The sequence below is a fragment of the Salvelinus alpinus genome, chromosome 13 (genome assembly GCF_045679555.1).
Source record: "Salvelinus alpinus chromosome 13, SLU_Salpinus.1, whole genome shotgun sequence".
Classification (NCBI taxonomy): Eukaryota; Metazoa; Chordata; class Actinopteri; order Salmoniformes; family Salmonidae; genus Salvelinus; species Salvelinus alpinus.
The window spans coordinates 56908135-56935952 of NC_092098.1; the positions used below are offsets into that span (position 1 = coordinate 56908135).

Below are 27818 nucleotides of genomic sequence, written 5' to 3' on the forward strand. Positions count from 1 at the left end.
TTTTTCCTAGCCACCGTGCTTCTACACCTGCATTGCTTGCTGTTTGGGGTTTTAGGCTGGGTTCCTGTACAGCACTTTGAGATATCAGCTGATGTAAGAAGGGCTTTATAAATACATTTGATTTGGAGGAGGAAGTGTGTGTGTGTGCAGCCAGGTCACTCCAGATCCACTGCAAAATTAGACATCCGTCCAGGTAAGCAAGACATCAGGCGATTACTTCAAAACTGGCCACTAGTGGCAACGGTGAGCGCTATAACCATTTAGTAGACTTGGGTTTTGTTGGGGCGTTATGGACGAGGATGGGCTACGGCTCTACTACCATCTAGCAGCCTTGGGGTTTGTTGGGGCGTTATGGACGAGGATGGGCCACGGCTCTACTACCATCTAGTAGCCTTGGGGTTTGTTGGGGCTTTATGGACGAGGATGGTCCACGGCTCTCCTACCATCTAGTAGCCTTGGGGTTTGTTGGGGCATTATGGACGAGGATGGTCCACGGCTCTACTACCATCTAGTAGCCTTGGGGTTTGTTGGGGCGTTATGGACGAGGATGGGCCACGGCTCTACTACCATCTAGTAGCCTTGGGGTTTGTTGGGGCGTTATGGACGAGGATGGGCCACGGCTCTACTACCATCTAGTAGCCTTGGGGTTTGTTGGGGCGTTACGGGCGAGGATGGTCCACGGCTCTACTACCATCTAGCAGCCTTGGGGTTTGTTGGGGCGTTATGAACGAGGATGGGCCGAGCAGTTGCCATACCAGGCGGTCAGGATGTTCTCGATGGTGCAGCTGTAGAACTGGCCATGCAGTCATGGGTGAACAGGGAGTACAGGAGGGGACTGAGCACGCACCCCTGAGGAGCCCCCGTGTTGAGGATCAGCATGGCAGATGTGTTGTTGCCTACTCTTACCACCTGAGGGAGGCCCGTCAGGAAGTCCAGGATCCAGTTGTTTGGTCCTTAGCTTAGTGATGAACTTTGTGGGCACTATGGTGTTGAACGCTGAGCTGTAGTCAATGAATAGCATTCTTACATAGGTGTTCCTTTTGTCCAGGTGGGAAAGGGCAGTGTGGAGTGTGATTGAGATTGCGTCATCTGTGGATCTGTTGGGGCGGTATGCGAATAGAACAGATGGTGGATGCGGGTTACCCGCTCGCCGACAAACTCTCACAAGGCACCCCGATTTCTGCACTCTGTATTTCTGTCTTTTCTTCACACGAACGACGGGGATTTGGGCCTGGTCTCGGAGTAGCAGTATATAATTCGCATCGGACTCATTAAATAAAACATCTTCCTCTAGTTCGAGGTGAGTAATCGCTGTTCTGATATTAAGAAGCTCTTTTCGGTCATGAGAGATGGTGGCAAAAACATTATGTACAAAATAATTTACAAATAATGCAACAAAAAAAAACACAAAATAGCAGTTGGTTAGGAGCCGGCAGCCGGCCCCTCGGGCACCATTGTGCGAGTGTTTGTGTTTCTGCCTCATTTCCTGAATGTCTCATACATGGCTGTTCTTTTTGGTCATTTTTCTGTCTCTTCTTTTTTTTTCTCGTTCTTTCTGTCTCTGCTGTACATTCTCTCTCTCTCTCTCCCTCTCTCGTTCTTTCTCTCTCTGCTGTACATTCGCTCTCTCTCTCTCTCTCTCTCGTTCTTTCTGTCTCTGCTGTACATTCTCTCTCTCTCCCTCGTTCATTCTCTCTGACAGTGGAACAGCTGTGATATAGTACTCCCCCCTCTCCTCACAGCATGTTGTCACTCTCAATGACCTCTCCCCTGTCATTCTCCATCCTGTCAACCCCCTCCTCACCCCTCCACCAATCCCCCCCCAGTCATCCTAGGGCTAGGCGATATGGCCTAAAACGCATCTTGATTTTCTTCAAACTCAATTCAAAATGTATATCTAAATAAGTATCACAATTCTTTCTATCATCTAAGGTATTTACAACAAGCATGGCAGCCGAAGTGGTGCAACTATATGTTCAGGTCTGAATCTGGATTTAACATTAAGAATACCATTTACAGATAACAATGTTGCTGTCTGATGACCAATGATTCTAGGTCTTTCGTAAGACAAGGGAGCCTGGATATGGGTCAATAACTATCAGGATCACTACGATCTCCGTCCTTATGGAGTCGCAGCACAACAGATTGATTCCCACAATTTTTTGGAATATGTCCCGACACTAAAGTTAAATATAAATTGTGTGTTACTGAGCCAGCAGTGAGTGGCGCTGCGTACTTAAAACCTGTTGGGGACCAGGAGGTGCTATTTTCACTTTTGGGGAAAATCGTATGATTTTTAAACGGCCTCGTACTCAATTCTTGCTCGTACAATATGCATATTATTATTACTATTGGATAGAAAACAGTCTCTAGTTTCTAAAAACGTTTGAATTATTTCTCTAAGTGAAACAGAACTCCTTTTACAGACCATTTCCTAACCGGAAGTGAGATTTCCAAAAGCGAACTCTCTCTTCAGGAGCTTGTCTATAAAAGGGCATGTCACTTATGACTGTAGAAACACGTCATACGCCTTCGCCTGTGTGTAATGCGGAAGTGAGAGAAAAAATCAGTTGATTATCTCGACCAGGGACTGAACACAACGTCTTGGACTGAGACGTGCACACTTTTATTTATTTCCTGGGCGCGAAGTCTGACCTGTACTCGGCTCATTGAAGAACCTTTTTAAAGGTGAATATGATCTCTGGCTTCGATTTTCTTTGATACATGTCACAATATCATCTTAAAGTATGTTTTTTCAATATAGTTTAATTATATTATTGAAATTTATTCTGGACTTTAGACGTGATGCGACGCAAGAATTGGTTCAAGAACGAGAGGCTAGCAATGCTAGCTAATGGTGCTTGCTAATTCTGAGGGAAATCGTTCGTTATGGATCCAAATAAAGTCGGTTCTGAACAAAGGACCCCTTGGAGAACATTCTGATGGAAGATCCACAAAGATAAGGACCCAATTTGGGATGCTTTTTCATATATATCTGTCGAACTGTGCTATGCTACCGTTTGACTAGAAGCAATGCTGCTGTGTGCTAGCTATTGTAGTAAGCTAATATAACGATATATTGTGTTTTCGCTGTAAAACACTTCAAAAATCGGAAATATTGGCTCTGTTCACAAGATCTTATTCTTTCATTAGCTATCCACCATATATTGTTCTGAAATGTTTTATGATGTGTAATTAGTAGTTGACGTTGGTGTCTGTATTTTCTCTGGCTACTGCCGTGCGATTTCTGACTGTAGCTGTGATGGTGGCTATGATGGTAGCAGTAATGTAAAACTGATTTATAGCTAAAATATGCACATTTTTCGAACAAAACATAGATTTATTGTGTAACATGTTATAGGACTGTCATCTGAGGGAGTTTTTTCTAGGTTATTTAGGTTGGTTCTAGGTTGGTTCTAGGTTAGTTAGGTTAGCTACTTGCATGCTACCGTTGCTGTGAAAAACTGTCTGTCTGTCTTTTGTATTTGGTGGTGAACTAACATAAATATATGTGGTGTTTTCGCTGTAAAACACTTCAACAATCGGAAATATTGTCTGTATTCACAAGATATTTGTCTTTCATTAGCTATCCACCATATATTTGTCTGAAATGTTTTATAATGTGTAATTAGGTAGTTGGTGTCTGTATTTACTCTGGCTACTCCCGTGCGATTTCTGACTGTAGCTATGATGGTAGCAGTAATGTAAAACTGATTTATAGCTAAAATATGCAATTTTTTTGAACAAAACATAGATTTATTGTGTAACATGTTATAGGACTGTCATCTGAGGTAGTTTTTTCTAGGTTATTTAGGTTGGTTCTAGGTTAGTTAGGTTGGCTTGTGCATGCTACCTGCAGCCTACTTGTGCTGTGAAAAATGTCTGTCTGTCTTTTTTTATTTGGTGGTGACCTAACATAAATATATGTGGTGTTTTCTCTGTAAAACATTTAAAAAATCGGACATGTTGGATGGATTGACAAGATGTTTATCTTTCAAATGCTGTATTGGACTTGTTAATGTGTGAAAGTTAAATATTTCAATTTTGTTTTTTGAATTTGCCGCTCTGCCTTTTCAATGGAATGTGGGAGGAGTGCCGCTAGCGGCACCCCTGGCCTAAACAGGTTAAGCAAACACAGGTCTAAACTGTCAGCCCCTAATGACTTCCTGGTGTCAATAAGCCGATAAGACAGCAAGAACTTCTGTTTCTGTGAGTTGCCCCCCAAAAAAAGAAAAGACCAAGTCACGTGATGTTGACTGATCATCCATCGAGGCAACTACAGGCTGTATGTGGGAAGAACAGTCAACTGGAGGCTGTATGTGGGAAGAACAGTCAACTGGAGGCTGTATGTAGGAAGAACAGTCAACTGGAGGCTGTATGGGGGAAGAACAGTCAACTGGAGGCTGTATGTGGGAAGAACAGTCAACTGGAGGCTGTATGGGGGAAGAACAGTCAACTGGAGGCTGTATGGGGGAAGAACAGTCAACGGGAGGCTGTATGGGGGAAGAACAGTCAACTGGAGGCTGTATGTGGGAAGAACAGTCAACTGGAGGCTGTATGTGGGAAGAACAGTCAACTGGAGGCTGTATGGGGGAGGAACAGTCAACTGGAGGCTGTATGGGGGAAGAACAGTCAACTGGAGGCTGTATGGTGGAAGAACAGTCAACTGGAGACTGTATGTAGGAAGAACAGTCAACTGGAGGCTGTATGTGGGAAGAACAGTCAACTAGAGGCTGTATGTAGGAAGAACAGTCAACTGGAGGCTGTATGGGGGAAGAACAGTCAACTGGAGGCTGTATGGGCGAAAAACAGACAACTGGAGGCTGTATGGGGGAAGAACAGTCAACTGGAGGCTGTATGGGCGAAAAACAGACAACTGGAGGCTGTATGGGGGAAGAACAGTCAACTGGAGGCTGTATGGGGGAAGAACAGTCAACTGACTGGCCAAGACCAGTATAACCCCCATGTTTTTCAAATTGGAAAACCAGCTGAGATAAAATGCTGGTTAAAAGCATCAGAAATCTTAACTTATTTCAGTAATGAGTCTAAAACGACTTGCTTAGGCAAGGAAGTAGAGGAAGAGAACCATGGATGAGTTCGTTGTTTTACTCTGAGTCGCTTGAAAGGGGAATGTTTATCAGCCAGAGAGGTAAAAATGGATGAGAAAAGTTAGTGCCTAAACAGGGTCTGGTATGCAGCTAGTAGAAAGAAAAGAGCTGCATAACATAGAGCATGAAGGAACAACTGGGACGAGAATTTCTTAAAAATGCCTCTTCACAATTATACGAGGGTCAGAGTGTTTTCAATTTGTTATCTCTAATGCAAGCAATAGGCCAGTGGTCACTGATATTATTAGCAAAAACCCCACTAGCTCAATACTTATGGGAAAGGTTAGTCAGGAAAAGGTCAATCAATGAGGAGTTTGCTAAGTTTTTTTTTTTACATTAATCCGAGTGAGTTTCGTTATCAGCTGAGTCAAGTTGAACTCAAGACAGATATTTTTTAACTTTTACAACCAACAACTCACACTTTTAGGGGACAGAGATGCTAAGATGGCATGACGCCGTAACCCCCCCCTTTTTTTTGTCTATCAAGGAATGGCAACATCCTTATTCATAATCCAATTATTCAGCTGGTCTCTGAGATAACCAGAACATCTAGGCTAGTGTCACGCACCCAGACATTCAGAAAGTCCAGTTTAGACATCAGGCTTTGCATATTTATACGTAACAGTCCGAGTCCTCTGCGAGATTTAAAAACAGCAGGAGTATCCATGGTGACACAAGAGTAAATAGATCTGGATGAGCTAGCCACAATGGGTTTCTGATTGGATTCACCAATCAGAACACAAAGTGGAACTCAGGTAAATGTATACAAAAGGTTTCTATTGACAATACCCCTATGCTTATGACCACATGCAGCAAAACGATAGCTTGATATTCAATTATTAATAGCATAGGTGGCGCTAACAACAGTGGGTTCCTTAAAATCAACACGAGGTGACGACGACAAAGTTCCTTAAAGGAGCTAACAGAGCTATCAATGGAAATTAAATTAACAGGCACAGAATTACGATTTACAATACCCGTATCAACATGGGAAGCTGTGGCGGAATGATATCACTGTGATTTAATAGGAGTAAATACCTTTGAGGAGCTAGATTTGAATTAGTCATTGCCTCAGCGCTGCCTTGTAAAAATGTACTTAAGTCACATAACAAGTTGCATGGTGTCATGACTTCTGCCGAAGTCGATGCCTCTCTCTGTTCGGGTGGTTTTCGGCGGTCGACGTCGACGGTCTTCTAGCCATCACCGATCCATTTTTCATTTTCCATTTGTTATGTCTCGTTTGTCCACACACCTGGTTCTCATTTCCCTCATTATGTGTTGTGTATTTAACCCTCTGTTTTCCCCATGTCTTTGTCTAGACTGCTTTGCGGGAGGTCACTGTCTTCGGCTTCCACAGCTCGTGACTTGCGACCATCGTTGATTGCCAAGCTCCTCTTGCTGTGCTCCTTCGACTCCGCTATCAGACAGGGGAGGAGAGGAATGAACTCCGGGCAACACCAGCCAGTCGGATAACGACTGGCATCCTACAAGCACGTCCAGCCACCAGAAAAGGTAAACATTCCACACTGCGTTCTCCCCAGTTTCTTACGTAGGCTGGCGACCAGCGTGATCAAGGAAGCCACATCAAGCCTATAATCCGCGGCAAGCAAACAATTGCCACATTGGAACTCTGAGTGATCAGTTTGTCCTGAAACAAAGCGTAGTAGATACAGCTCCTGCCACATTGGAACTCTGAGTGATCCGTTTGTCCTGAAACAAAGCGTAGTAGATACAGGTCCTGCCACATTGGAACTCTGAGTGATCAGTTTGTCCTGAAACAAAGCGTAGTAGATACAGGTCCTGCCACATTGGAACTCTGAGTGATCAGTTTGTCCTGAAACAAAGCGTAGTAGATACAGGTCCTGCCACATTGGAACTCTGAGTGATCAGTTTGTCCTGAAACAAAGCGTAGTAGATACAGGTCCTGCCACATTGGAACTCTGAGTGATCAGTTTGTCCTGAAACAAAGCGTAGTAGATACAGGTCCTGCCACATTGGAACTCTGAGTGATCAGTTTGTCCTGAAACAAAGCGTAGTAGATACAGATCCTGCCACATTGGAACTCTGACTGATCAGTTTGTCCTGAAACAAAGCGTAGTAGATACAGATCCTGCCACATTGGAACTCTGAGTGATCAGTTTGTCCTGAAACAAAGCGTAGTAGATACAGGTCCTGCCACATTGGAACTCTGACTGATCAGTTTGTCCTGAAACAAAGCGTAGTAGATACAGGTCCTGCCACATTGGAACTCTGAGTGATCAGTTTGTCCTGAAACAAAGCGTAGTAGATACAGGTCCTACAGCGCTGGAACTGTTCATTTACCTCTCCAGACAAAGAGGGCTCCATTGGAAAACTAATCAAGGACTAACTTCGTTAGCTTGATGGCTAACATTAGCACCTTAGCTAGCTTAGCGGATCTATCAAGCAGACTTTAACCTGTCAGTTAAGCAGGATTCCGGGACAAGACATAGCGGTCCTAGCTGTTAAAAAGCTAACCGCGTCGCGGAATCCATGCAAAAATACGTTCGGTATTCATGTTAACAAAGATTGGTTGTTTTAGTTAACATAACAAAGCGAGTGTTTCCAGTATGTTCAGCTGTTGTCATGACGTTGGCCTGGGGGTAGGTTTATGACAGTCATAAATACCTCTTTCCCCCTTTTTCCCTCTCCCTACCATACTGATGTGACATAAGAAAAACCCTTGGATAACATAGAGATTCTGGGAACATCAGAAGTTGGGGGGAAATGAACTATATTCTGGTAATCCGACCAACTGAACATATGCGGTGGTACTTAAGGTATATTATGTCAGTTCGGTTGCCCTCTGACACATTCTCATCAATGATAGAATGACATAAACTCTACAGTGGAAAGTCTAAACGTCAGAGGTATCGGATTGACATGGAATTGTTGTTTAATTCAAATGTTTGAATATGAAATTATTTGTGAAGAGATTAAATGTAATTTTAGCTTCTAAATGAGAGATTTGGGTTTTCATAAGTTTGGGCCTCTGCTCAACCAGTGGCCCGCCCCTGTGAAGAGACATGGGTTACAAACTTTTCAGACACACCCCTCTCCCTCCACTATATAAAGCCATTGACAAAAAATCTAACCTTCTGTTCCGAGGAGATGAGGGTGACGATCCCATGTCAGAATGGTTCAGATAATAACTACAGGACGAAGCCAACATCAGCATGGACTTCGATTGTGAATGGTATGAACTTTGAACTCGTATTCACTACAGAAGTGATACCTCCTAGCCGTTGAGTTAGCAACAGCTGCTACAAACGCTGGTCAGGAAGGACAGTCAGAGTATCCCGTCTACTACACAACGACGTTACTACAACGTATCCAGTGACCACCAGAGACATTCTTCAAAGGACAGAGAACTCGGTTTGGCAACACGGTCTTCCATCTACCACCAACCTACCGAAGCGCAGCTCAGAGTAAATATTTATTGCATTTTTCTTTTCCAAATGGGCGGTAATTTAGAATGCATAAGATACTGTATTTACGATAGCACAGCTTCGCCTCTGTTCCAGTCTCCCGCTCTTTCACTAAAACCTAGCCCTCTTTCCTTTGTGTAACAAGCTGTCATATCTATTCCGCCCGCTAGGGACGTTTTCCTTTATGACGGCAATTTGTAATCAAGTTATGATTTAATTGTGTATGTGTGATTCTGTGTGATTAGTTAGGTATTTAGTAAATAAATAATTAAACCCAATTTTGTATTGCTGATTCAACTTCTTCCAGGATTCTTGCAGATAATCAAGGATTTACAACTTTCAGATGAGACTGAAATAAGATGACGATTAATGTTGACTGCTAGGGATGTAAAATATTACTAAATCTTTAAGAGTTTATTCGGAAGATAACAGCTCTATAAATATTATTTCGTGGTGTCCCTCTCTAGTTAATTACATTTACATGATTAGTTCAATCAGGTAATATTAATTACGGAGAAAATGATTTTATAGAATAGCATGTCATAGCAATTAATCCGGCAAAGCCAAAGACACGACAGCTGCATACTGGAAAGTGTGACAAATGTTCATTTTTTATCTATTTAATTTGCTTTGGCAATGTAAACATATGTTTCCCATGTTTCCCAACATACAACATGGCAATAAAGCCCCTTAAATTGAAATGTAATAGAGCGAGAGAGAGAGAGAGAGAGAGAGAGAGAGAGAGAGAGAGAGAGAGAGAGAGAGAGAGAGAGAGAGAGAGAGAGAGAGAGAGAGAGAGAGAGAGAGAGAGAGAGAGAGAGAGAGAGAGAGAGAGAGAGAGAGAGAGAGAGAGAGAGAGAGAGAGACAGAGAGACAGAGAGACAGAGAGAGGAGAGAGACAGAGAGAGGAGAGAGAGAGAGAGAGAGAGAGACATCGTGAGGAATTCAGTTTACACATTGACTGCTGTTGTGCTGAGGAGTGACTATTTAAGAACACACACTTGCAAACACATACACACACACACACACACACACACACACACACACACACACACACACACACACACACACACACACACACACACACACACACACACACACACACACACACACACACACACACACACACACACACACACACACACACACAGGTAACAGACAGAGTGATATAGAGGCAGTGACAGGCTTTCAATCAACGGTGTCTTCAATGCCAAGTCATTACCCACTGGGACCTTCACAGACATAGTCTGGAAGGAGTCAACATAATTTCCACACTAAACTATCAGCATCACTGCTTCATGTATGTTAGTGTATTTGAGGCAGTGAGAAAGGAGGTAACTATGACAGGGGATGTGAGAGAGACGGTTGTTAGTCACTGACTGCCCTCAGAGAAATATCCTCTCTCTCTCTCTCTCTCTCTCTCTCTCTCTCTCTCTCTCTCTCTCTCTCTCTCTCTCTCTGTTCTATCCATGTTCTATCCCATTCTATCCATATTCTATGTTCTATCCCATTCTATCCATGTTCTATCCATGTTTTATCCCATTCTATGTTCTATCCCATTCTATCCCATTCTATCCATGTTCTATCCCATTCTATGTTCTATCCCATTCTATCCATGTTCTATCCGTGTTCTATGTTCTATCCCATTCTATCCATGTTCTATGTTCTATCCATGTTCTATCCATGTTCTATCCATATTATATCCATGTTATATCCATGTTCTATCCATGTTCTATCCCATTCTATGTTCTATCCCATTCTATCCCATTCTATCCATGTTCTATCCGTGTTCCATGTTCTATCCCATTCTATCTATGTTCTATCTATGTTCTATGTTCTATCCCGTTCTATTAATTTTCTTGTTCATGCGCTAATAATTGTCTCATTCTATGATAGAACTTCTAACCATGCTCTATCTCATTCTATGATAGAACTTCTACCCATGCTCTATCTCATTCTATGATAGAACTTCTACCCATGCTCTATCTCATTCTATGATAGAGCATGGATAGAAGGTCTATCTCATTCTATGATAGAACTTCTACCCATGCTCTATCTCATTCTATGATAGACCTTCTATCCATGCTCTATCTCATTCTATGATAGAACTTCTACCCATGCTCTATCTCATTCTATGATAGAACTTCTACCCATGCTCTATCTCATTCTATGATAGAGCATGGATAGAAGGTCTATCTCATTCTATGATAGAACTTCTACCCATGCTCTATCTCATTCTATGATAGACCTTCTATCCATGCTCTATCTCATTCTATGATAGAACTTCTACCCATGCTCTATCTCATTCTATGATAGACCTTCTATCCATGCTCTATCTCATTCTATGATAGAACTTCTACCCATGCTCTATCTCATTCTATGATAGAACTTCTACCCATGCTCTATCTCATTCTATGATAGAACTTCTACCCATGCTCTATCTCATTCTATGATAGAACTTCTACCCATGCTCTATCTCATTCTATGATAGAACTTCTACCCATGCTCTATCTCATTCTATGATAGAACTTCTACCCATGCTCTATCTCATTCTATGATAGAACTTCTACCCATGCTCTATCTCATTCTATGATAGAACTTCTACCCATGCTCTATCTCATTCTATGATAGAACTTCTACCCATGCTCTATCTCATTCTATGATAGAACTTCTACCCATGCTCTATCTCATTCTATGATAGAACTTCTACCCATGCTCTATCTCATTCTATGATAGAACTTCTACCCATGCTCTATCTCATTCTATGATAGAACTTCTACCCATGCTCTATCTCATTCTATGATAGAACTTCTACCCATGCTCTATCTCATTCTATGATAGAACTTCTACCCATGCTCTATCTCATTCTATGATAGAACTTCTACCCATGCTCTATCTCATTCTATGATAGAACTTCTACCCATGCTCTATCTCATTCTATGATAGAACTTCTACCCATGCTCTATCTCATTCTATGATAGAACTTCTACCCATGCTCTATCTCATTCTATGATAGAACTTCTACCCATGCTCTATCTCATTCTATGATAGAACTTCTACCCATGCTCTATCTCATTCTATGATAGAACTTCTACCCATGCTCTATCTCATTCTATGATAGAACTTCTACCCATGCTCTATCTCATTCTATGATAGAACTTCTACCCATGCTCTATCTCATTCTATGATAGAACTTCTACCCATGCTCTATCTCATTCTATGATAGAACTTCTACCCATGCTCTATCTCATTCTATGATAGAACTTCTACCCATGCTCTATCTCATTCTATGATAGAACTTCTACCCATGCTCTATCTCATTCTATGATAGAACTTCTACCCATGCTCTATCTCATTCTATGATAGAACTTCTACCCATGCTCTATCTCATTCTATGATAGAACTTCTACCCATGCTCTATCTCATTCTATGATAGAACTTCTACCCATGCTCTATCTCATTCTATGATAGAACTTCTACCCATGCTCTATCTCATTCTATGATAGAACTTCTACCCATGCTCTATCTCATTCTATGATAGAACTTCTACCCATGCTCTATCTCATTCTATGATAGAACTTCTACCCATGCTCTATCTCATTCTATGATAGAACTTCTACCCATGCTCTATCTCATTCTATGATAGAACTTCTACCCATGCTCTATCTCATTCTATGATAGAACTTCTACCCATGCTCTATCTCATTCTATGATAGAACTTCTACCCATGCTCTATCTCATTCTATGATAGAACTTCTACCCATGATAGAACTTCTACCCATGCTCTATCTCATTCTATGATAGAACTTCTACCCATGCTCTATCTCATTCTATGATAGAACTTCTACCCATGCTCTACCTCATTCTATGATAGAACTTCTACCCATGCTCTATCTCATTCTATGATAGAACTTCTACCCATGCTCTATCTCATTCTATGATAGAACTTCTACCCATGCTCTATCTCATTCTATGATAGAACTTCTACCCATGCTCTATCTCATTCTATGATAGAACTTCTACCCATGCTCTATCTCATTCTATGATAGAACTTCTACCCATGCTCTATCTCATTCTATGATAGAACTTCTACCCATGCTCTATCTCATTCTATGATAGAACTTCTACCCATGCTCTATCTCATTCTATGATAGAACTTCTACCCATGCTCTATCTCATTCTATGATAGAACTTCTACCCATGCTCTATCTCATTCTATGATAGAACTTCTACCCATGCTCTATCTCATTCTATGATAGAACTTCTACCCATGCTCTCTCATTCTATGATAGAACTTCTACCCATGCTCTATCTCATTCTATGATAGAACTTCTACCCATGCTCTATCTCATTCTATGATAGAACTTCTACCCATGCTCTATCTCATTCTATGATAGAACTTCTACCCATGCTCTATCTCATTCTATGATAGAACTTCTACCCATGCTCTATCTCATTCTATGATAGAACTTCTACCCATGCTCTATCTCATTCTATGATAGAACTTCTACCCATGCTCTATCTCATTCTATGATAGAACTTCTACCCATGCTCTATCTCATTCTATGATAGAACTTCTACCCATGCTCTATCTCATTCTATGATAGAACTTCTACCCATGCTCTATCTCATTCTATGATAGAACTTCTACCCATGCTCTATCTCATTCTATGATAGAACTTCTACCCATGCTCTATCTCATTCTATGATAGAACTTCTACCCATGCTCTATCTCATTCTATGATAGAACTTCTACCCATGCTCTATCTCATTCTATGATAGAACTTCTACCCATGCTCTATCTCATTCTATGATAGAAAAAAAGTCCTGCTGCGCCTCCTGTAGCCCTAAGTCCTGCTGCGCCTCCTGTAGCCCAAAGTCCTGCTGCGCCTCCTGTAGCCCAAAGTCCTGCTGCGCCTCCTGTAGCCCAAAGTCCTGCTGCGCCTCCTGTAGCCCTAAGTCCTGCTGCGCCTCCTGTAGCCCTAAGTCCTGCTGCGCCTCCTGTAGCCCAAAGTCCTGCTGCGCCTCCTGTAGCCCAAAGTCCTGCTGCGCCTCCTGTAGCCCTAAGTCCTGCTGCGCCTCCTGTAGCCCTAAGTCCTGCTGCGCCTCCTGTAGCCCTAAGTCCTGCTGCGCCTCCTGTAGCCCTAAGTCCTGCTGCGCCTCCTGTAGCCCTAAGTCCTGCTGCGCCTCCTGTAGCCCTAAGTCCTGCTGCGCCTCCTGTAGCCCTAAGTCCTGCTGCGCCTCCTGTAGCCCTAAGTCCTGCTGCGCCTCCTGTAGCCCTAAGTCCTGCTGCGCCTCCTGTAGCCCTAAGTCCTGCTGCGCCTCCTGTAGCCCTAAGTCCTGCTGCGCCTCCTGTAGCCCTAAGTCCTGCTGCGCCTCCTGTAGCCCTAAGTCCTGCTGCGCCTCCTGTAGCCCTAAGTCCTGCTGCGCCTCCTGTAGCCCTAAGTCCTGCTGCGCCTCCTGTAGCCCTAAGTCCTGCTGCGCCTCCTGTAGCCCTAAGTCCTGCTGCGCCTCCTGTAGCCCTAACTGCAACAGTTACAAGCGCGGCTTTAGGCTAAAGCCTGAGATGCTTTACATTGAAGACCTCATCTGAATGACTGTCCTCATTAGAAGAAAACAGTTTTCTTTATATAGCCTAGTCTGCAGTTTCCTCCATTTGTTTTCAGACGATGCATAATGAACCAATAATGGGAAAATGTGTGAGATGTTGTTGCTGTTGTTGTTGCTGCAACAAAAACCTGCTCACCAGGGAAGATGCCAAGCCTCTTTGTGAGGTGTGTTTTGTGCGCTCTGAACTGTTTACCGTTCATTTCACCATTGAACTCACAGAAAGCTAGCGTTAATTTCTCCATTGAACACACACAAAGCTAGCGTTAATTTCTCCATTGAACACACACAAAGCTAGCGTTAATTTCTCCATTGAACTCACAGAAGGCTAGCGTTCATTTCTCCATTGAACACACAGAAAGCTAGCGTCTTTTCTCCATTGAACTCACAGAAAGCTAGCGTCTTTTCTCCATTGAACACACAGAAAGCTAGCGTTCATTTCTCCATCGAACACACAGAAAGCTAGCGTCTTTCCTCCATTGAACACACACACAAAGCAAGCGTGCACAACAGGTCCCAAAGGCACCCAAATCATCCAACAAATGATGCACATTAAATTACATTCATTCCAATGCATTAGCACGTATATCTGGGACCCTAGTGGGTGAAAGGGCAGCCCAGCAAACAAAACACACACAGACACATGGGAGACCAGGCAACGCCTCCCAGGCGCAGGATGAAAACAATGCCCGTAAGTCACCCATGAGACACTCCATCTCCTTGTGTACTCTCCATTACTTCTCCATCTCTCACTATCTCTCTCTCTCACACACACACACACACAGCAAATGTGCAGGGTGTTAAAATGTCGGTGTGGAGGTAAAAAAATGCAGGGTGTTGCGAGTGTTATATCTGAGAGTTTATTCTAGTGCGGTTAACCCCCGTCGGGTTTGAATTTGACACCACCTGCGGTGAACAAATGAAGTGTTAATCGCCAGTGTTGGATTATATTGTGTTGAGTTTATTTCTGTTAACTCTCTGAGTGAAAAGGACTGGGGAGGCCCTTTATTAAGGCTGTTATTTAGAATAGTGTTAATATTTGTTTTATTAAGAGTGCATTTTATATTGTATTTCATATTAAAGCATTCGTGTGTGAGAGATATATTATATATAACCTACCTAAAAGCAAGAGATCGCTATGTGCATTGAAACAGGTAAGATCAGGGATATTGCCTCTGTGTATTGAAACAGGTCAGATCAGGGATATTGTCTCTGCGTATTGAAACAGGTTAGATCAGGGATATTGCCTCTGCGTATTGAAACAGGTCAGATCAGGGATATTGTCTCTGTGCATTGAAACAGGTAAGATCAGGGATATTGTCTCTGCGTATTGAAACAGGTCAGATCAGGGATATTGTCTCTGCGTATTGAAACAGGTCAGATCAGGGATATTGCCTCTGCGTATTGAAACAGGTCAGATCAGGGATATTGCCTCTGCGTATTGAAACAGGTTAGATCAGGGATATTGTCTCTGTGTATTGAAACAGGTTAGATCAGGGATATTGTCTCTGCGTATTGAAACAGGTAAGATCAGGGATATTGTCTCTGTGTATTGAAACAGGTCAGATCAGGGATATTGTCTCTGCGTATTGAAAAAGGTAGGATCAGGGATATTGTCTCTGCGTATTGAAACAGGTTAGATCAGGGATATTGTCTCTGCGTATTGAAACAGGTAAGATCAGGGATATTGTCTCTGCGTATTGAAACAGGTCAGATCAGGGATATTGTCTCTGCGTATTGAAAAAGGTAGGATCAGGGATATTGTCTCTGCGTATTGAAACAGGTTAGATCAGAGATATTGCCTCTGCGTATTGAAACAGGTAGGATCAGGAATATTGCCTCTGCTTAATGAAACAGGTCGGTATTGTTGTGAAATGGAAAAGGAAAGACTATGTAACTATTGTGACCTCGAAGAAATAGAGAATGAAACTCATTTTATCCTCTATTGCCTTTTCTACCACGATATACGCTTCCTCTTATTCCACAAATCCCACCAGATATACCCTGGTATTATGGGGCTGAGTGATGAGGAGACAGACCACCAGATATACCCTGGTATTATGTAGCCATGACGAGACAGACCACCAGATATACCCTGGTATTATGTAGCCATGAGGAGACAGACCACCGGATATACCCTGGTATTATGTAGTCATGAGGAGACAGACCACCAGATATACCCTGGTATTATGTAGTCATGAGGAGACAGACCACCAGATATACCCTGGTATTATGTAGCCATGAGGAGACAGACCACCAGATATACCCTGGTATTATGTAGCCATGAAGAGACAGACCACCAGATATACCCTGGTATTATGTAGCTGAGGAGACAGACCACCAGATATACCCTGGTATTATGTAGTCATGAGGAGACAGACCACCAGATATACCCTGGTATTATGTAGCCATGAGGAGACAGACCACCAGATATACCCTGGTATTATGTAGTCATGAGGAGACAGACCACCAGATATACCCTGGTATTATGTAGTCATGAGGAGACAGACCACCAGATATACCCTGGTATTATGTAGTCATGAGGAGACAGACCACCAGATATACCCTGGTATTATGTAGCCATGAGAAGACAGACCACCAGATATACCCTGGTATTATGTAGCCATGAGGAGACAGACCACCAGATATACCCTGGTATTATGTAGTCATGAGGAGACAGACCACCAGATATACCCTGGTATTATGTAGCCATGAGGAGACAGACCACCAGATATACCCTGGTATTATGTAGTCATGAGGAGACAGACCACCAGATATACCCTGGTATTATGTAGTCATGAGGAGACAGACCACCAGATATACCCTGGTATTATGTAGTCATGAGGAGACAGACCACCAGATATACCCTGGTATTATGTAGTCATGAGGAGACAGACCACCAGATATACCCTGGTATTATGTAGTCATGAGGAGACAGACCACCAGATATACCCTGGCATTATGTAGCCATGAGGAGACAGACCACCAGATATACCCTGGTATTATGTAGTCATGAGGAGACAGACCACCAGATATACCCTGGTATTATGTAGCCATGAGGAGACAGACCACCAGATATACCCTGGTATTATGTAGCTGAGGAGACAGACCACCAGATATACCCTGGCATTATGTAGCCATGAGGAGACAGACCACCAGATATACCCTGGTATTATGTAGCCATGAGGAGACAGACCACCAGATATACCCTGGTATTATGTAGCTGAGGAGACAGACCACCAGATATGCCCTGGTATTATGTAGCCATGAGGAGACAGACCACCAGATATACCCTGGTATTATGTAGCCATGAGGAGACAGACCACCAGATATACCCTGGTATTATGTAGTCATGAGGAGACAGACCACCAGATATACCCTGGTATTATGTAGCTGAGGAGACAGACCACCAGATATACCCTGGTATTATGTAGCTGAGGGATGAGGAGACAGACCACCAGATATACCCTGGCATTATGTAGCCATGAGGAGACAGACCACCAGATATACCCTGGTATTATGTAGTCATGAGGAGACAGACCACCAGATATACCCTGGCATTATGTAGCTGAGGAGACAGACCACCAGATATACCCTGGTATTATGTAGCCATGAGGAGACAGACCACCACATATACCCTGGCATTATGTAGCCATGAGGAGACAGACCACCAGATATACCCTGGTATTATGTAGCTGAGGAGACAGACCACCAGATATACCCTGGTATTATGTAGCTGAGGAGACAGACCACCAGATATACCCTGGTATTATGTAGCCATGAGGAGACAGACCACCAGATATACCCTGGTATTATGTAGCTGAGGAGACAGACCACCAGATATACCCTGGTATTATGTAGTCATGAGGAGACAGACCACCAGATATACCCTGGCATTATGTAGCCATGAGGAGACAGACCACCAGATATACCCTGGTATTATGTAGTCATGAGGAGACAGACCACCAGATATACCCTGGTATTATGTAGCCATGAGGAGACAGACCACCAGATATACCCTGGTATTATGTAGCTGAGGAGACAGACCACCAGATATACCCTGGCATTATGTAGCCATGAGGAGACAGACCACCAGATATACCCTGGTATTATGTAGCCATGAGGAGACAGACCACCAGATATACCCTGGTATTATGTAGCTGAGGAGACAGACCACCAGATATGCCCTGGTATTATGTAGCCATGAGGAGACAGACCACCAGATATACCCTGGTATTATGTAGCCATGAGGAGACAGACCACCAGATATACCCTGGTATTATGTAGTCATGAGGAGACAGACCACCAGATATACCCTGGTATTATGTAGCTGAGGAGACAGACCACCAGATATACCCTGGTATTATGTAGCTGAGGGATGAGGAGACAGACCACCAGATATACCCTGGCATTATGTAGCCATGAGGAGACAGACCACCAGATATACCCTGGTATTATGTAGTCATGAGGAGACAGACCACCAGATATACCCTGGCATTATGTAGCTGAGGAGACAGACCACCAGATATACCCTGGTATTATGTAGCCATGAGGAGACAGACCACCACATATACCCTGGCATTATGTAGCCATGAGGAGACAGACCACCAGATATACCCTGGTATTATGTAGCTGAGGAGACAGACCACCAGATATACCCTGGTATTATGTAGCTGAGGAGACAGACCACCAGATATACCCTGGTATTATGTAGCCATGAGGAGACAGACCACCAGATATACCCTGGTATTATGTAGCTGAGGAGACAGACCACCAGATATACCCTGGTATTATGTAGTCATGAGGAGACAGACCACCAGATATACCCTGGTATTATGTAGCTGAGGAGACAGACCACCAGATATACCCTGGTATTATGTAGTCATGAGGAGACAGACCACCAGATATACCCTGGTATTATGTAGTCATGAGGAGACAGACCACCAGATATACCCTGGTATTATGTAGTCATGAGGAGACAGACCACCAGATATACCCTGGTATTATGTAGTCATGATGAGACAGACCACCAGATATACCCTGGTATTATGTAGTCATGAGGAGACAGACCACTAGATATACCCTGGTATTATGTAGCCATGAGGAGACAGACCACTAGATATACCCTGGTATTATGTAGCTGAGGAGACAGACCACCAGATATACCCTGGTATTATGTAGTCATGAGGAGACAGACCACCAGATATACCCTGGTATTATGCAGTCATGAGGAGACAGACCACCAGATATACCCTGGCATTATGTAGCCATGAGGAGACAGACCACCAGATATACCCTGGTATTATGTAGTCATGAGGAGACAGACCACCAGATATACCCTGGTATTATGCAGTCATGAGGAGGCAGACCACCAGATATACCATGGTATTATGTAGCTGAGGAGACAGACCACCAGATATACCCTGGTATTATGTAGCTGAGGAGACAGACCACCAGATATACCCTGGCATTATGTAGTCATGAGGAGACAGACCACCAGATATACCCTGGTATTATGTAGTCATGAGGAGACAGACCACCAGATATACCCTGGCATTATGTAGCCATGAGGAGACAGACCACTAGATATACCCTGGTATTATGTAGCTATGGAGACAGACCTCCAGATATACCCTGGTATTATGTAGTCATGAGGAGACAGACCACCAGATATACCCTGGTATTATGTAGCTGAGGAGACAGACCACCAGATATACCCTGGCATTATGTAGCCATGAGGAGACAGACCACCAGATATACCCTGGCATTATGTAGCTGAGGAGACAGACCACCAGCTGTGGTAAATGAGGAGACAGACCACCAGCTGTGGTAAATGAGGAGACAGACCACCAGCTGTGGTAAATGAGGAGACAGACCACCAGCTGTGGTAAATGAGGAGACAGACCACCAGCTGTGGTAAATGAGGAGACAGACCACCAGCTGTGGTAAATGAGGAGACAGACCACCAGCTGTGGTAAATGAGGAGACAGACCACCAGCTGTGGTAAATGAGGAGACAGACCACCAGCTGTGGTAAATGAGGAGACAGACCACCAGCTGTGGTAAATGGCACATGTTTATATAGATTGTGTATAGGCTTGTTTCCCATATGACTCTTCTCTTTGTGCCAGACTGGGTTCAAATGCCTACAGTTGAATTTTTCTGTACTTCTTTATCTGTGTATGTTATGTACATATGTATGTATGTATGTGTGTGTGTGTGTGTGTGTGTGTGTGTGTGTGTGTGTGTGTGTGTGTGTGTGTGTGTGTGTGTGTGTGTGTGTGTGTGTGTGTGTATATATATAGAGTGTATATATATAGAGCCGTTCTGTATATATATAAAACTTCCGGCGCCGAAAAGAGATGGCCGCCTCGCTTCGCGTTCCTTGGAAAATATGCAGTATTTTGTTTTTTTACGTGTTATTTCTTACATCGGTACCCCAGGTAATCTTAGGTTTCATTACATACAGTCGGGAGGAACTACTGAATATACGATTAACGTCAACTCATCATCGTTCCTACCAGGAATATGACTTTCCCGAAACGGATCCAGTGTTTTGCCTTCCACCCAATACAATGGATCTGATCCCAGCCGGCGACCCTGTGCGACGCCGAAAAAGGGGAAAACGAGGCGGTCTCGTGGTCAGGCTTCGGAGACGGGCACATCGCGCTCCACTCCCTAGCATACTACTCGCCAATGTCCAGTCTCTTGACAATAAGGTTGATGAAATCCGAGCACGGGTAGCATTCCAGAGAGACATCAGGGATTGCAACGTGCTCTGCTTCACGGAAACATGGCTAACTCAAGGGACGCTAACGGAGTCGGTGCAGCCAGCTGGTTTCTTCATGCATCGCGCCGACAGAAACAAACATCTTTCCGGTAAGAAGAGGGGCGGGGGGGTATGCCTTATGATTAACGAGAAGTGGTGTGATCATCATAACAACACACAGGAACTCAAGTCATTCTGTTCACCTGATCTAGAACTCCTCACAATCAAATGTCGACCGCATTATCTACCAAGGGAATTCTCTTCAATCATAATCACAGCCGTATATATTCCCCCCCAAGCAGACACATCGATGGCCCTGAACGAACTTTATCTGACTCTTTGTAAACTGGAAACCACACACCCTGAGGCTGCATTCATCGTAGCTGGGGATTTTAACAAGGCTAATCTAAAAACAAAACTCCCTAAATTCTATCAGCATATCGATTGTGCTACCAGGGCTGGAAAAACACTAGACCATTGTTATACTAATTTCCGCGACGCTTATAAGGCCCTTATAAACAACAAGCTCCCGCGCTCAGGTCTGTTCAACGCTGGTCCGACCAATCTGAATCCACGCTTCAAGACTGCTTCGATCACGCGGATTGGAATATGTTCCGCATCGCGTCCAACAACAATATTGACGAATATGCTGATTCGGTGAGCGAGTTCATTAGGAAGTGCATTGACGATGTCGTACCCACAGCAACGATAAAAACATTCCCAAACCAGAAACCGTGGATTGACGGCAGCATTCGCGTGAAACTGAAAGCGCGAACCACTGCTTTTAACCAGGGCAAGGTGACCGGAAGCATGACCGAATACAAACAGTGTAGCTATTCTCTCCGCAAGGCAATCAAACAGGCTAAGTCTCAGTACAGAGACAAAATCGAGTCGCAATTCAACAGCTCAGACACAAGAGGTATGTGGCAGGGTCTACAGTCAATCACGGATTACAAAAAGAAAACCAGCCCCGTCGCGGACCAGGATGTCTTGCTCCCAGACAGGCTAAACAACTTTTTTGCCCGCTTTGAGGACAATACAGTGCCACTGACACGGCCCCCTACCAAAACCTGCGGGCTCTCCTTCACTGCAGCCGAGGTGAGTAAAACATTTAAACGTGTTAACCCTCGCAAGGCTGCAGGCCCAGACGGCATTCCCAGCCGCGTCCTCAGAGCATGCGCAGACCAGCTGGCTGGTGTGTTTACGGACATATTCAATCAATCCTTATCCCAGTCTGCTGTTCCCACATGCTTCAAGAGGGCCACCATTGTTCCTGTTCCCAAGAAAGCTAAGGTAACTGAGCTAAACGACTACTGCCCCGTAGCACTCACTTCCGTCATCATGAAGTGCTTTGAGAGACTAGTCAAGGACCATATCACCTCCACCCTACCGGACACCCTAGACCCACTCCAATTTGCTTACCGACCCAATAGGTCCACAGACGACGCAATCGCAACCACACTGCACACTGCCCTAACCCATCTGGACAAGAGGAATACCCATGTGAGAATGCTGTTCATCGATTACAGCTCAGCATTTAACACCATAGTACCCTCCAAACTCGTCATCAAGCTCGAGACCCTGGGTCTCGACCCCGCCCTGTGCAACTGGGTCCTGGACTTCCTGACGGGCCGCCCCCAGGTGGTGAGGGTAGGTAACAACATCTCCACCCCGCTGATCCTCAACACTGGGGCCCCACAAGGGTGCGTTCTGAGCCCTCTCCTGTACTCCCTGTTCACCCACGACTGCGTGGCCATGCACGCCTCCAACTCAATCATCAAGTTTGCGGATGACACTACAGTGGTAGGCTTGATTACCAACAACGACGAGACGGCCTACAGGGAGGAGGTGAGGGCCCTCGGAGTGTGGTGTCAGGAAAATAACCTCACACTCAACGTCAACAAAACAAAGGAGATGATTGTGGACTTCAGGAAACAGCAGAGGGAGCACCCCCCTATCCACATCGACGGGTCAGTAGTGGAGAAGGTGGAAAGTTTTAAGTTCCTCGGTGTACACATCACGGACAAACTGAATTGGTCCACCCACACAGACAGCGTTGTGAAGAAGGCGCAGCAGCGCCTCTTCAACCTCAGGAGGCTGAAGAAATTCGGCTTGTCACCAAAAGCACTCACAAACTTCTACAGATGCACAATCGAGAGCATCCTGTCGGGCTGTATCACCGCCTGGTACGGCAACTGCTCCGCCCACAACCGTAAGGCTCTCCAGAGGGTAGTGAGGTCTGCAGAACGCATCACCAGGGGCAAACTACCTGCCCTCCAGGACACCTACACCACCCGATGTCACAGGAAGGCCATAAAGATCATCAAGGACAACAACCACCCAAGCCACTGCCTGTTCACCCCGCTATCATCCAGAAGGCGAGGTCAGTACAGGTGCATCAAAGCAGGGACCGAGAGACTGAAAAACAGCTTCTATCTCAAGGCCATCAGACTGTTAAACAGCCACCACTAACATTTAGCGGCCGCTGCCAACATACTGACTCAACTCCAGCCACTTTAAAAATGGGAATTGATGGAAATTATGTAAAAATGTACCACTAGCCACTTTAAACAATGCCACTTAATACAATGTTTACATACCCTACATTACCCATCTCATATGTATATACTGTACTCTATATCATCTACTGCATCTTGCCATCTTTATGTAATACATGTACCACTAGCCACTTTAAACTATGCCACTTTATGTTTACATACCCTACAGTACTCATCTCATATGTATATACCGTACTCTATACCATCTACTGCATCTGCCATGCCGTTCTGTACCACCACTCATTCATATATCTTTATGTACATATTCTTTATCCCTTTACACTTGTGTGTGTGTGTAAGGTAGTAGTTGTGGAATTGTTAGGTTAGATTACTGTTGGTTATTACTGCATTGTCGGAACTAGAAGCACAAGCATTTCGCTACACTCGCATTAACATCTGCTAACCATGTGTATGTGACTAATAAAATTTGATTTGATTTGATTTGTATGTATGTATGTATGTATGTGTATATATACAGAGTGTATGTGTGTATATTATTTTACTGCTCTAGGGAAATCAATATTGTTTGGATTACCGAATGTATTATTATGTATTTTTTCACTCTTTCTGCGATGTGCAATGCAGAGAACAGACGAAGAAGAATTGTCATTTAATTAGCAGTGAATTATTGTAATGTTTGTTTATGTGTCAATCCCATAAGGGATGTGTTGCCAATTGTCGACTTGACCCAAAAATAACATTTTCAATTAATTAATTCACGTGTTTTCTGTATGCACATCCATTGATTAATTGATCTTATACTACACAAATATAAATAACATACATTTTTCAAAACTAATCCAAATTGTAAGTGGTTGGAATTATTTCACCCGTTATTGAGATGGTTTTTCCAGTTTAGGTAGTCTAATTTATCAATTTTCCCTACCATGGCAACCATGGCAACCATTGCAGGTGATTTAAAAGTTTTGAATTGTTTGCTATCCGAACTGTGGCTGGGTTCCAATAGGATTTATATAACTCTTTGCAAGCCAGCATAACGTGGTTTGCCGATGTGGCCTGCAAACCAGGAGTTTCAGGCAACTGTGTTAGCGTTAAACTAGGTTGTTGAAGTATGGCATTGTCCCCAAAAAAGTTATGCAAAAAATATATATATAAAAACAATTAAGTATTTCCCTTAGGAACTTGTTTTTATTTTATTTAACCTTTATTTAACCAGAAAGGGCTCATTGAGATTTAAAATCTCTTTTTCAAGAGCATCCTGGCTAAGATAGGCAGCACCTAAGTCATTACAAAAATGACAGACAAACAACAGTGTTGTCTACAGGGCAGACAACCATTGAATGCAACAATCATATCTCTGTCAGTAGAGAACACAGTCATGGGTGGTACTGGTACTTCTCAAATTCACCTGAAAAGGCACCCTGGGAAATAAATCTGCATATAAGGCGTTACACCCTACGGTGTTAAAACGACACCCTAATAAACGGGTGACTGACACAACAGGTGTTAATTCTAAAGAGAGAAAGTGTGACAACTCTAATAAAGACTTATTTTAAGTCAGGATTCACAACACGCGCGGTGTTTGGGATACAACACTCCAGGGTTGTTAGTTCATCAACACTTTGAAATAAGTGTTAGTTTAACACTATGAGTAATGTAATCACATTTCATTTCGAAGAAGATTATAAAGGACACACATTTGCTATGCACACAAACATCAAAATCCAGTAAAAGTCCCAGTACCTTTTAGCAGGATCCCGTAGACTGCGCACAGTGTCAGAACCAAGTGATGCTTGAGATTCATCCTGTCTTCTCGCTCTCTTTACTAGCGGTACCGAAAGCTCTCCGTTCTACGTTAAGCGGTTTGTTATCCAGGTGGGGGGTGGCCTCGTCAGTCCTCGTGTTGCTGTGAGATCCGTATATATATATGGGCTCCTCGTGCGTACCGATCGGTAATAACGTTTCCCTAACGTTTTCCTCCCTTTATTCGGTTTAGTCCCCTTGGGTGGCCTAGAAGATGTACCGGGTATTGGGTAGCGGGCAGATTATATGTAACTGCTCCGTAGCCCTATAGCTGTGATAATGACTCGTTGTATTTCCTCCGGAAAGAAGAAGAGATGCTGCCGTATTCCGCTCTTCCTCACTTTGCTCTCACGCACAGAATCGGTAAAGTGCTCTTGAGCTCGGGAGGCAGGAGGTGCGTGTGTTAGTCCCGCCCACACAGTGGTGACTGATTGGATTGGTTAACCAATCAGGGACGTCCGTAGTTGAGCACTCTGTCTGTGTGTGTGTATGTGTATGTGTGTGTGTGTGTGTGTATGTGCGTGTGTCGCGGGAGATTATGCGAGGAATCGGGGGGGTTCTATTCGCCGAGCGACGGGAGACCTTTATCCGAGCAGAGAGTTTTTGGGGCGTTTAAATCCTGAACAGCGATTGACAGGCAATCTGGGCGGATTCAATTATCCTGAACTGCAGGCTACTGGTCTATGGGCTTCGGACGAAACCAGGACGGGAAGAGCGCCTTTCTCAACGGAACAGTTATCAGCTTGGTGCATTGTCCAGAAACATACATCTAATTTATATAAAATAAAAGTTAGCATTTTCTAACTATTTTTTTTATTTTGGAAGGCCTTTTGCATGGGAAGGCCTTTTGCATGGGAAGGCCTTTTGCATGGGAAGGCCTTTTGCATGGGAAAACACAGAGTCCTGGTAATTACTACAGGTGCTTAAAGACGATGTTTTGAGCGGACTTTGCGGTGCGCCTCGAACGGGGTCCCTGGCGCATGCGCAGGAAGCAGCCCGCTTCCAAATCAGAATGCAATCAACTTTCGGCAGATGCAAACACGTGTAACAGATGTTCATCGTACTGTCCTTGCGTTGTGTTTGGTCAAATAAATCACCACCAGCCAGTGGTCCCAGTTGAGCAATATTTATTATCTGTAGTTAAACACATTGGTTGAGCAGGGCTTAATGATGATGATGGCTGTCGATGGTATTGCATCACATTTTCATACTGGGCATTAACAAAATACAAAAATACAATACAAAATATAACATGTGTAAATACATGTAGTTAAATAGGAAACAGCACGTTAGTTGTGTAGTTAAACAGGAAACAGCACGTTAGTTGTGTAGTTAAACAGGAAACAGCACGTTAGTTGTGTAGTTAAACAGGAAACAGCACGTTAGTTATGTAGTTAAACAGGAAACAGCATGTTCGTTGTGTAGTTAAATAGGAAACAGCACGTTAGTTGTGTAGTTAAACAGGAAACAGCACGTTAGTTGTGTAGTTAAACAGGAAACAGCACGTTAGTTGTGTAGTTAAACAGGAAACAGCACGTTAGTTGTGTAGTTAAACAGGAAACAGCACGTTAGTTGTGTAGTTAAACAGGAAACAGCATGTTCGTTGTGTAGTTAAATAGAAAACAGCACGTTAGTTGTGTAGTTAAACAGGAAACAGCATGTTCGTTGTGTAGTTAAATAGAAAACAGCACGTTAGTTGTGTAGTTAAACAGGAAACAGCACGTTAGTTATGTAGTTAAACAGGAAACAGCATGTTCGTTGTGTAGTTAAATAGGAAACAGCACGTTAGTTGTGTAGTTAAACAGGAAACAGCACGTTAGTTGTGTAGTTAAACAGGAAACAGCACGTTAGTTGTGTAGTTAAACAGGAAACAGCACGTTAGTTGTGTAGTTAAACAGGAAACAGCACGTTAGTTGTGTAGTTAAACAGGAAACATCACATTAGTTGTCTAGGTAAACAGGAAACAGCACGTTAGTTGTGTAGTTAAATAGAAAACAGCACGTTAGTTGTGCAGAGCTTAATGATGTTGATGGCTGTCGTTGGTTAAAATCTGTAGGATGAAAACAACTGTGTTAGCAGTGAGTTTATGTGACCATGACATCGGTGTATGCTAGCTAACACATTATCTACAGCAATCATATGCCAAAGCACATCCCAGAAAGCCCCTCAATCCCTAACAGGTACCATATACCCACACATGTATAAATCAGTAACGCACAGCAAACTTGTACACATTGTAAAATAGAAAATAGAAAACAGTATTCAGAACGTGACCTACCCCTTGCATCACATTTTCATACTGGGTAGACCTGACATTCGGATCTCCCCCTATCTGCAAGCGGGGCCAATCACAACACGCCTTATTGTCATCGGAATTGAACCAACGAATAAGAATGCTTCTTTAGAGGCAAGTGGAAACATAACCAACCCTTTTACATACACACCTTCTTTGTCTACACCCTTTTGGAATCAGGAGTCAGCCATCCTGGAGTCCAATCAATGAGACGAGATTGGAGATGTTGGTTAGAGCTGCCCTGCCATATAAAAAACACTCACAAAATGTTTGT

The 27818-nt window shown here is 43.5% G+C and overlaps 1 protein-coding gene across 1 annotated transcript in view; it reads right to left on the reverse strand.

The window, feature by feature from the left end:
* Positions 1 to 25627, reverse strand: part of LOC139537961 (cell adhesion molecule 2-like) — a 654531-nt gene extending 628904 nt beyond the window's left edge. The window contains exon 1 of the mRNA XM_071339878.1: positions 25192 to 25627. Within this exon, the coding sequence (XP_071195979.1) occupies positions 25192 to 25252 (61 nt within the window). The 5' untranslated portion in view covers positions 25253 to 25627. The remainder of the gene's footprint in view (positions 1 to 25191) is intronic.
* Between the last annotated feature and the right edge of the window lie 2191 nt (positions 25628 to 27818).